The sequence below is a fragment of the Gadus macrocephalus genome, chromosome 7 (genome assembly GCF_031168955.1).
Source record: "Gadus macrocephalus chromosome 7, ASM3116895v1".
In the NCBI taxonomy this organism is placed as follows: domain Eukaryota; kingdom Metazoa; phylum Chordata; class Actinopteri; order Gadiformes; family Gadidae; genus Gadus; species Gadus macrocephalus.
The window spans coordinates 9,654,382-9,666,779 of record NC_082388.1 but is presented as its reverse complement, the minus strand read 5'-3'; the positions used below and the strand labels follow the sequence as shown (position 1 = coordinate 9,666,779).

Below are 12,398 nucleotides of genomic sequence, written 5' to 3'. Positions count from 1 at the left end.
GAATCCCCTTACAGAGCGGCCACAGAGTGCTGCGCAGGCAGGAGTTACTGCCCCCGCACCGAGTGCTGGCACATCGCCACGCAGGACAGCGCGGCCGCAGAGACGCTGAGGGCCGTGATGAAGACGACTCAGGATGATTAAGAGAAACCAGCTTTCTGCTGCGCAAAGCAGCCTTTTAGACCCTACTTGTTCTACTAGGGAGCCCCTTTAGTGTCAGGGGAGCAGGTCAGTTGACTACCACTAAGATCAGGTAGAAAACAGTGAAAAGAGGGTTTTTCACTGGAAGACTGGGAAATTGGGTAAGGCTGAAATCCTAATCTCAATAGTGTCATCCCGCATATCATAATTAACAGAATCACAAATGAAATAAAAACAATCTTCAATTCATAAAAATATGAATGACCAACATGCATATGACAACGTGTCGGTACGACAGCAGAGTACTGACACCCGTTACAGGACAGCCGTCGTACACACACGTGTAGCGCATGGATACTGGGTAGTCCGCTGGCAAACAACGCATTCAGAGGCAGCCGTCAGACAGGCAGACGGACAGACAGTGCAGGAGACAAGGCAGCCGTTTAACAAATCTCAACACCCCAATGATCCGGTCTTAATGATCTGCCGTGAAGGATGTCGTTCCTGGCTATCTCTCATCGCTGTCTCCCTTGCAACTCCTTGAGATCCGTTTGAGACGAGGACACTCAAATGTATCTTCATGTTTTCTGTGTATGCTTCTGTGTTCTTATCCCCTGATTGATGTGGCGTTATCGTGATCGTGTTTAGGTTTTTGGAAAGAGAGAGATAGTGATGAGTAGAGAAGTGGAGAGAGGAGAGGAGCCGAAGGAGAGGTCAAGAGAAGAGAGGAGAGAGCAGAAAATAGAAGGGAGGAGAGGTGAGCAGAAAAGAAGGGAGCAAAAGGGATGAGATGGGGAGTTGAGAAGAGAAGAGAAAAGCTGATACCCAGAGAGGGGGGGGGGGTGATGGAGGAGAGGAGCAGGACAAGGTGGACAGGAGGGGAAATGAGACGGAGACAGAGGCCGAGCTCCAGCCTGTATCTGGTTCATCACAGCAGCCTCCGCCTGCAGGTAAACCCCCACCCCCACCCCCACCTCCATCACCTTGACCACCCAAACTACAAGGACAACCAGAACAAGTGCCAAGTCACCCCAGCAGGACAGAGAGAGAGTGAGAGAGAGAGAGAGAGAGAGAGAGAGAGAGAGAGAGAGAGAGAGAGAGGAGAGAGAGAGAGAGAGAGGAGAGAGAGAGAGAGAGAGAGAGAGAGAGAGAGAGAGAGGGAGAGGGAGAGAGGCAGAGAAAGAGAGAAAGGGAGAGACAGATGGGCGGGAGTGGGCAACAGAGCTGACCCATGCACAACTTAAGCAAGAAATCTGTCTTACCCCCCAAACAGCATTTAAAATGCTGCCAGAAGCATTAGCTTTCAGTCTGTATTTCATTTATTTTTTTCGGGGAAAGGGGGGCCGGGGGGGGGGACGACGACGACACAATCAGGCAAGCAAGCAAGCACATGCCACTGGTTTGCCTGATGAGTGTGCCGCATCTTCTTCTTCTTCTTCTTCTTCTTCTTCTTCTTCTCCTTCTCCTTCTCATCCTCCTCCTCCTTCTTCTTCTTCTTCTTCTTCTTCTTCTTCTTCTTCTTCTTCTTCTTCTTCTTCTTCTTCTCCTTCTCCTCCTCCTCCTCCTCCTCCTCCTCCTCCTCCTTCTTCTTCTTCTTCTTCTTCTTCTTCTTCTTCTTCTTCTTCTTCTTCTTCTTCTTCTCCTTCTCCTCCTCCTCCTCCTCCTCCTCCTCCTCCTCCTTCTTCTTCTTCTTCTTCTTCTTCTTCTTCTTCTTCTTCTTCTTCTTCCTCTTCTTCTTCTTCTTCTTCTTCTTCTTCTTCTTCTTCTTCTTCTTCTTCTTCTTCTTCCTCTTCTTCTTCTTCTTCTTCTTCTTCTTCTTCTTCTTCTTCTTCTTCTTCTTCTTCTTCTTCTTCTTCTTCTTCTTCTTCTTCTTCTTCTTCTTCTCCTTCCTCTTTCCAGCTGCATGTTCTGTTTGTTCTCTCGACGTCTTCCCTCCAGTCAATCCAAGAGCCACAGCCTTAACTCCCCTTCCTCCTCTTCATTAATTTGTGTTCCCTGCTGCACTGGGGGAGCATTGCCTAAACGGCCGCTAATGACTCTGATGCTGATTCTCCATGCGTTCTCTGTCTGTCTTTTAGATAATTCAACATCATGCTGCTTAACGACCACCAACAGCAATTAACACGGTCAACATTTGACTGATGGTGATTATAGATGTACAGATACCTAATCATCCTCAACTGCTGAGCTTCTGATGTCATCGATGTGATCCCGGAGTTTTACTTATTCATGGACATTGAACACACGTTTATATTTCATTGATTTAGACGGATTTGTTTGTGTGTGTGTGTGTGTGTGTGTGTGTGTAGGTGTGTGTGTGTGTGTGTGTGTGTATGAATGTGTGTTTAGATGTGTGTATATGTGTGTGTATGTGTGATTGGAAGAAAGTGAAAGAGTAAAAGGTGGTAGAAGAGAGAGAGAGATAGAAACTGAGACAGAGACAGAGAGAGTGCGTGAGAGAGTGTGCGAGAGAGAGGAAGAGAGTGTGAGAGGAAGAGAGAGGGATAGAGTGAGAGTCTGCGAGAGAGAGAGAGTGATGGCGTTCAAACAGAGTGAAACGTGTATTGAATGAGAGAAACAAAGAAATACAGTCACGGCGTACTGAAGAGACGTGTAATCAGGATCCACACATTGCCCCAGAATAGCTGCACTTATTTTAGCTGTTCCATGAAGCAAGGCGTGCAGCAGCACAGGAAACAGGGGTTCATTAAGGAACAGCAGCCATGACTCAGAGACAGGATTCTGCTTCTGGTTTGGGAATTATCGAGGTGAGGTCACAGTGTATAATGGGCTTTATAACAGTCATGAAGGTAAGTAACCCAAGGTTACACAAACAATTATTCAGGGAATAGCACAAAGCAAGTTTATCCAATAAAACATAGATCGTCAACCATGCAGGCGCACACCCACACGTATGCAAGCAGACACACACACCCACACAGACACTGCAGCAGCAGCTCACCAGAAGTTGACGAGGAAGGGGTGCTCAAGGTTCTTCATGATCTGCAGCTCTTTGAGGACATTCCTCACTTCGTTCCTCTCAACACACTTCAGCTTGTTCATGTACTTCATGGCGTACATCTTCTTGGTGTCCTTCTTCTGCACAATGCACACCTGGAAAGAAAAGAGACCGTAGAATAAGCTTTTTGTGTTTCATTTGTGATTCATGCTTTTGTCGTGTAAGCACATGTGACGTACGTCGACCTTCAGCCCCCTACCGATATTGTTTTGGTTTTTCACTCACTGTGTTTGAACAAATCGCTGACAAATAATGAAATAACGTCTTTCTTTACCAGCAGGATCAGCACCAACTACGGCATGAGTCGCTGTGAAAAAAAAAAAGAGGTGGACTCCCGCAGCGCATTCATTATGGATTGTGAAGCGGTCGATACATGATGAGCTTTCTGCGTCGGCACTTCCACTGTTTCCCAATTGAGGTGAGCGCTAGAGCCCGCCCTATAGCGCTGATGCTAGCGACGCTCCAATTCCCACCTGGATGCTGCGCTCAAAGAAAGAAAATGTCACTTTATGAGCTTTTCTAACATGAACATGAGTTCCTCTAGCCTGCCATTGGTCAGTAGCTAGAAATAGGCATGAGCTGGCACGCTGCGTGCTTCCGAGACGGTTGTGCCTCGGCAGCGGGCAGCGTGGCCCCCGGCGGGAGGCAATGGCGGGCAACAATCCCTTTCTCCTCCATGTCGCCGTTCAGTCTACTTCAGATTGATGAAGAACCAGAGGCGTCGGAGAACCCCGACGCAGTCGTTTGAGATTCAGAATAGCGTCTGGAGGCCCACACTGCTTTTTGCCGTGGTAATATATATTATATGATATAGATATCTATGCATAATATGATATTAGTTAGATATAGAGCTCCAGGACCCCCGCCGGAGCATCCAGAGTGTTCTAGAATATTTACAGAACACGGCCAAAGGCTGCGTGCGCCTCGCCATTGCGATGCATCCACTGTAAACAGAGCGCATCGTACCGTGGCCGCAAGCTGCTCAGGGCCACACCCCCACCCTCCACCTTGACCCGCCTTTAAAAAATGGGTATGTCTGTCGGAGGCTCATTGTGGGACTAGCTCGTAGTGGCTGTAATTCTGCACCAAGGCTGAATTTCTTGAACGTCTTCAAATACTGTATTAAGGGCCCACTAACGCCTATATATAAGCATTGATTAATTAGCATGCCTTGGGACCTTTAATGCATTATCCTCAGAGGATAAAATAATAACAACAACAAGGTTAGGGCAACATCACCTGTTGAACCATCAGAAAGAACCATTACACCAACCACGCTGCAGTCATGACTTTTGACTCTCTAAAGTGTTCTTTGAAGACTAGACAATACTCTTAATGTTGATCAATACAATCCCTTCTTCATTTATTCAAAGGCACCCAGTGCAACTTTATGTAAACATTCAATGAAAAATAAACATTCAATTTCAAGTCTTTTTTACACGTAGTAAGTTTCAATAACTCCATACCATTACATATCGACATTCAAGGAGCAAAGATGAGACGTCGTTGTGTGGTGAGAACTGATAGAAAATCGTAAACAACAACAATCGCCGGTAAACAACAAACAGAAGCCATTTTTCCATTGACTGGAAGCCTGCTTTATTTATTGTAGGTTACAAAAAATGAAGAAAATGGCGGCATTGTTGTTGTTATCGATTTTGTATCAGTTCTCACCACACAACGACGTCTCATCTTTGCTGCTTAAATGTCGGTATGTAATGGTATGGAGTTATTGAAACTTACTACGTGTAAAAAAGACTAGAAATTGAATGTTTATTTTTAAGCCTCGAAAGTTGCACTGGGTGCCTTTAAAGGGTGCTTCAACAGTCCATAAAGTGGCCATTTCTGGTATCCTAAAAGATCATTGAACCTACAGCTACGAAGAGTCAGCCAGTCACCGGTAACTTTATTCTTAAACACTTAAAAAAAATAATTAAACCAACAAATTAACCCACCTTTAGAGCGCAGGCCATCTTGTCATGCAATTTGTTTGATGGTTTTAGTTCCTCATTTATTTATCTAAGCAAAGTACATGCGTTGACTGACACCACTCCAACCCATAATCTCCTCTGCTCAACATAATGACCAAAGAGTACTTACTTTTCCAAAGCTGCCTTTACCGATAGCCCTCAGAATCTGGAAGTGGTCGAAATTTACTGTGAAGAGAAAAGAAGAAAAAAATATTTTAAGCTTTTATGAAAATAAGAAACATAAAATTGAAGTCATTTATGTATGCAAGCCTGGAATAAAGAATATGTATGAGGGTGACGGTTATCAGCCCGTACACAAGAAAGAAGTGCTCTGAAAACCTATGAACTCCATTTGAGAATGGAAAATAGAGTCCCAATCTGTGAAAGTGGTTTAGTACGATTTAGCTGTTTGGTTCCTCGGTTGAGTGAATCAGGCATGTTTCCATTGAGCCAAAACTGAAAAAATACCCAGAAGATTATATACATCGATGCACACATACATAACATAATGTAATGATCATATCAAAGGTCAACCACTCAGCGTGAATATAGAAACAGACCCTGAGTCTGTGTTTTGGCTCACTGGGGCTGCCATGGCTCCACAAAGACAGAACCACTGTTTGCTCTCTACTCAGAAACACATGTGCGCACCCGCACCCAACCACACGCACACACACATACACACAAACGCACACAAACATACACAAACACACACACACGTACACACACACACACACACACACACACACACACACACACACACACACACACACACACACACACACACACACACACACACGCACACACCCACAGACACAGACACACACAATGCACACACACACACACACACACACACACACACACACACACACACACACACACACACACATACACACAAACGCACACAAACATACACAAACAAACACACACACACACACACACACACACACACACACACACACACACACATACACAAACAAACACACACACACACACACACACACACACACACACACACACACACACACACACACGCACACACCCACAGACACAGACACACACAATGCACACACACACACACACACACACACACACACACACACACACACACACACACACACACACACATACACACAAACGCACACAAACATACACAAACAAACACACACACACACACACACACACACACACACACACACACACACACACACAAACACACACACACACACACACACACACACACACACACACACACACACACACACACACACACACACACACACACACACACACACAAACAAACATTCACACAGTGACACAAAAGCACCCACACAAACACCCATTCACACACAAAAAAACACACACACACACACACACACACAAATGCACGCAAACAAAAACACACACACAATTGGCCAGGCTTAGTAGATGTATTGGATGTGACAGGTAATGCTATGCTCTGTTAGTTACATATCAGCGGCACTTCCCCCTCTCTCGATATCTGTTGGAGTGTTTACATGACCGCTGATTGCAACCATTGCAACCATATGAGACCCACTTTAAAACACACACATACAGACACACACATGCTCTCTCTTAAATACACACAAACACTCAATATAGGCAACTGGCAGTATTTTTTCTCTTCTTTATGATGTCCGCCCCAAACCCCTGCTGCTATAAGTGTTTGTGCACACACACAAACACACACACACACACACACACACACACACACACACACACACACACACACACACACACACACACACACACACACACACACACACACACACACAAATACACACAAACACACACACAATCACACACACAATCACACACACACACACACACACACACACACACACACACACACACACACACACACACACACACACACACACACACACACACACACACACATACACACACACACACACACACACACCCAGAGGAAGTAAATACGATCATTTCATCTCCTCAGCTACTTTGAGACCCTCCTCTGAGCAGAGAGAGAGAGAGAGAAGGAGAGAGAGAGAGAGAGAGAGAGAGAGAGAGAGAGAGAGAGAGAGAGAGAGAGAGAGATAGATAGATAGATAGATAGATAGATAGATAGATAGATAGATAGATAGATAGATAGATAGATAGATAGATAGATAGATAGATAGATAGATAGATAGATAGATAGATAGATAGATAGATAGATAGATAGATAGATAGATAGATAGATAGATGCGTGCGTGTTTGTGAGATAGATAGATGCATAGAAAGAGGATGATGAGGAGAAAGAGGAAGAGGAGGATGAAGAGGGGGCGGAAGAGGAGGTCGAGGAGGAGGAGGTGAAGGATGGTGGAGGAGGAGGGAGAGGGGAAGAAGGAGGAGTTGGAGAAGATCGAGGAGAGGGAGGAGGAGTAGGAGGAGGAGGAGGAGGAGGAGGAGGAGGAGGAGGAGGAGGAGGAGGAAACGAGGAATGAACTGGGGAAACGAGGGCCGTAATGTGCTCTACATTAGCACTAAGTGAAGCTTGACATTGACATGACATGCTGGAAAATTACGTTGGATGACTGACACCCATCCAATAGATGAAATGATCTTGCACCACCCGTAGCAATTTAATAGCGATATAGTTATTTTTCTCTGTATTTAGTTCCCCTTGGAACAAATTAATGAAATTAACTGAGAAACTCATCAGGTAATCAATTCAAACCATGCTTGGATTGCAGGTAAAAAACAGAAAGGTTTGGCTGCTTGATCTGATTGATGTTGCGTTTAATTCCTCAAGCACCCTCCCACCCTCCCACCCCCACCTGCCCCCCCCCCCCCCCCCCCCCTCCCTTCCTCTCACTCCTCCCTCCTTCTCCTCCCCCCTTTCGTACCCAGAAGTGCAGTTCTTTCCAAGAACGGCGACCCAGGAACCCTGTGAGTGGCACATCTCACCCTGGGATGGCGCCCGGTGACGTCAGCTCGACGAGAGGCGGCTGTGAGACCCACTCCACATGAATGAATCATGAGCCCTGAATGATAGCAGGAGTATTAACAGCACTTTCATTAACAGCTGTTATTCCTCTCTTTTTCTGCTTGTATTCCCGATGGATATTTCGAGCGTGTCGTGACAGATCCTCTTATTGCAGGCGCACACACCTTTGGGTCTCGGGTGTCTGAACCGTCTGTCCGTCTGTCCCCAGTAAAGCTGTCCCTACACCTGCCGTCCTTTGTTCGCTCTTCTGAAACCACATTCTTGAAATTGGGACTGGTTTGTATAGGTCGTCCAAAACACCTCAGAGGATCGTTTTAGCCCCCTAACCAAACAGCAATAAGTCACACATGTCAAGGATCTGTCTGCAAGAACTAAATGGATGGCATTCGTTATGTTCTCACTGTCAAACATTTTAAGATAGTTTCAGCATTAACATGTGATTTGATAACATTCCTGAACATAGATGTGCATTATGAGTCGTAATCTTGAATCAGTGAACATATATGATGTTTAGTATGTTAGTTGCTGCAACGTTTTCTAACACTGCCGTGGTGCTGCATGTCTACGCTGCTATCCCTGAAACCACTCAGCTAGCATGTTGTGTGAATCAATGTCCTTGGGTTGTGCAGTCCTCTGAGCTGTTGTGTTGAGTGCTATTTCATGTAACTGAGGGTGTTCCTTCAAATAAAACATTTCAAGTGACCCAAGGACGACATTGCTTCTAATTTGGGACGGATTAGTACAGGTTCTTTTGGGACAGAAGTTTAAGCTTTGCTTACGCCTCAACATTTCCTGCAGGGCAAAAAGTGACACAAACACTTATAGTGTGTGGGGGCACAGAATGACTTAGACATAAATATGTCTGGCCTCTATTATTTGAATCATGACAATAAGGTTTACTAAATTTTGTAGAAAATGTACTATAAATCCAGCCCTACAGGAAGTGATGTTAACAGGTGGGGGTCAAGGACACTTTGGAGTAAGCTAGAGACCTGGGGTCTGTTTTAAATGTAAGAGGGACTCGAGGATATAAACAATATTTTATTTGATCACTAACCTACAGGAGGTAATTCAAAAAGCATCATCAAATGCGCCATCGAAACACATCGGCCCTTTGACATATCATCAGTTTAGCCATGCCATCGTCTGGGTTACACAATACTATTGCTTCCATTCTACAAAATCAAATAGGCTACTTTCTATACTGAAGTCCCTTGTTGGGTAACTTTACTCTTTCTGTTTCCTGCATTTAGTCTCAGGCCTTTCATGAGCAAATGCCACCAACAGTATCATCAAATATTCCTTTCTTCTTCTATAGAAGAACACTATATTGCTGCCAGTATTGTTTCACAACATTTTTCCAACGACAGTATTGACAATGGATTGATGAAGTCGGAGGGCCCAAATGATTTATGTGTTTTTAAATCTGGGGCGGCCAAAATATTTTTTCATTCTACAAACATTTATATATATTTCAAAAAGTGTGTTAAAGGGGAATTCCGGTGTAAAAAGGATTTGGGATATGTTTTGTATGATGACGAGTTGAAACGTTCGTTTTGGAGCACAAAAAACGCATATAGACGCTTTCTTCAGTTGGCTGTTTTTAGCCGATTCTATCAAAACGCTATAAACTTGGAACAATGGGGGCAGTGGTTATGGTAAAAACTAAATCGCTATTTTAGCAGATCATTAAAGGTCCAATGGCAGGCCAATTTTTGGATCCTCTGTATACCGGTGTTAGTGGCCCCTAATACAGTATTTGAAGACTCATTCCCGAAAATAGCATACGCTAGTGTTAACAGTGGATTGATCACAATGGCTCGGATTCAGAATATCATCCGGAGGCGGAAACAGCTTTTGGCCGTGTTCTGTAAATATTCTAGAACAGTTCCGGCAGGAATCCTGGAGCTCTATATCTAAATAATATCATATTATATAATATATATTATCAAAGCCAAAAGATGTGTGCGCCTCCGGATGATATATGAATCTCAAACGACTGCATCGGGTTCTCTGACGTCTCTGGTACTTCCACAACGAGACCAGTAGTGGGGGTTATCTCGGCCATGGTTGAGAAGGAATTGGGGGAAAGGAACTTTGGCTCCCTAAATCAAGATTGAACATGAAGGAGAAAGATATTGATGCCCGGGATTGTCTCATGGCGGAGCTCCGCTGCCGGGTTTTGCCGGGTCAGAGAACCCGACGCAGTCTAGTCTTTTCACCAAATGGGAACTTTACGTGTTTACTTTATTGTGTTGCGTGTTATGCGCCATTACACCAACAGCAGAATGGTTATCCAAATAACAAAAAGGTGTACATCACTTGTGTCGTGACTTATTTTGCTGTTAATCAAAAATATGCACGTTATTTCGGGATTGTGGGTTTTAGACACGCTCGCTCCTTTGATTCAAAAATAAAAGGCAGGGATCATCCGTCAGCTTCGCGGTATTTATTTCACAAAAAGCAAAAAGAAAACATGAAGATCAACATAAATCTTTTCTAGCATACAACAAAAGAGCTGTCACTGAGCGGTTAAAAAACTGTACCGCTTCCCGTCTGGCTATTCACCTGTGGCTCCTCTCCTAAATACACACAGGTACGCTTCATTCACCCAAATACGGCATCAGAAATGGCTCTAACAACTTGCGTCACAGTGTGTGTATTCACACAAACACATGTGGCGCTCACACTGTTGTAGCTCATTGTCTCATTGGCGGGCAAAATTCTCGGCACGGGCAAAGCAGAGAAAGGGGAGGTAAACTTGCCCCTTATGACGACATATGGGGCAAATTCCAAATTAGCCGGTCTGGGCTTTCAATTTTTAAACTCATATTAATGTTAGAAAACCTCATGAAGTGAAATTGAAAGGACCTTTAAAGGAACGCAGCAGGTGCCCCTTCGGTTCTTATGCATTTATATTTGAATAGAATAGAGTAGAAAATATGAGAATACAAAAAAAAAGAAATATGTAAATGGCCGTGTACAAAGTTCTTCCAGCTATATAAGCTCAATTTCCTATTAAATGCTATTTTTGTTTGTTTTTTTCTGCATGTATTTATTTGTTAAGGTTATTGAACATGTTGGTCAATGGCGGTTTTAAAAATGTCAGTTTATAACAGTATATAGCCTATATATACTAGCAAATAGTCTCCAGCAATCAGAGGGCCAGAAAGCCATCCTTGCTTTAACATTAATAACAGAAAATGAAATGGCTGTGTAGAAGCCTGAATCCATGACTAAGGCATTATTTAATCTAATTGGACATCAGCCAATGTTAAATATATTCAAAGAAAGTGACCTGAATCGATACATTCACATTGTGTCGCCTACTCATGTACTCAAAAATATTTAGAAAATAACCCAAAGATAAGATAAAGATAGATCTCTGCCCACTAGAATGAAAACATCCTTGACGCAGAACAGCTCAAGCATTGGCGCGATTCCAATTTAAAAGACATCAGATATTATGTTAAAAAGTAAAATGACACTCTATGCAGTCATCCGTGACATGACTTGACTGAGCTTGATGAAGGCTTTTATGGAATATTTGGAAGGAATATATCTCAATATATATTTGTGCATTATACAAGTGTGACGAATTGTAATCCATTGCACATTGGCCAATGCATGTATTTTATTTGCCTGGTTGATCTAACCTCAGTTGCATTAGGTTTAAAGAATTTACCCTGCAAAAAGGAAAACTGTAAATATATATATATAACTCTAACTATCTATAATAGGCCTAATTAATACAAACCGTTTTCAACCCTTCTCTCATCAGCACCAAACTTCCTTTTATAGGTCCCATTTCAAAGTTGAAGATTTAAAATGAAATGTTCAAAGCATGAACTTTAAAAGAGGTTAATTAGCCCATTGTAACCTTTAATAGATCCAGGGTGTGTTGTACTTACTGTCGTTAGACTCGTCCTCGACGGGGGTCTTGCTGGACTGGCCCAGCCCCATGGTGGTGATGCTCTGGGTCCCTCACTGTCTTCAGCTCAACAGATCACACATCCCCGTCCGAGGCATGCCCAGCCTCCTCCGAAATACCCCTCAAAGCACTCGCACACAAACAGGACCTCCTCGACCTGAGCACACACACATCCACACACTCACACAGACACACGCACAGACGTCCGGCAGAATCCGATGACGTTTTCGCTGATTCTTAAATGCTGGCTGTCTGTCGGTGAGACCCGCGGACAGTGGGTATTTAGCAGGTGGATGGAGGCGGGAAGGCTCGCGGGTTATCAGCTGCCCCCTGTTGACTCGCGGACATTAACGGGGTCCTTCGTCC

The 12,398-nt window shown here is 44.0% G+C and overlaps 1 protein-coding gene across 1 annotated transcript in view; it reads right to left on the bottom strand.

Annotated features, from left to right (window-relative positions):
* The window catches only part of LOC132461179 (serine/threonine-protein kinase 32B-like), a 35,088-nt gene that overhangs the window by 21,166 nt on the left and 1,524 nt on the right, over positions 1-12,398 (bottom strand). The window contains exons 2-5 of the mRNA XM_060056223.1: positions 12,013-12,398; positions 5,258-5,313; positions 3,101-3,252; positions 49-105 (exon numbers count right to left, since the gene is read on the bottom strand). The exon at positions 12,013-12,398 is cut by the window's right edge and continues 145 nt beyond it. Of these exons, the coding sequence (XP_059912206.1) occupies positions 49-105; positions 3,101-3,252; positions 5,258-5,313; positions 12,013-12,064 (317 nt within the window). The 5' untranslated portion in view covers positions 12,065-12,398. The remainder of the gene's footprint in view (positions 1-48; positions 106-3,100; positions 3,253-5,257; positions 5,314-12,012) is intronic.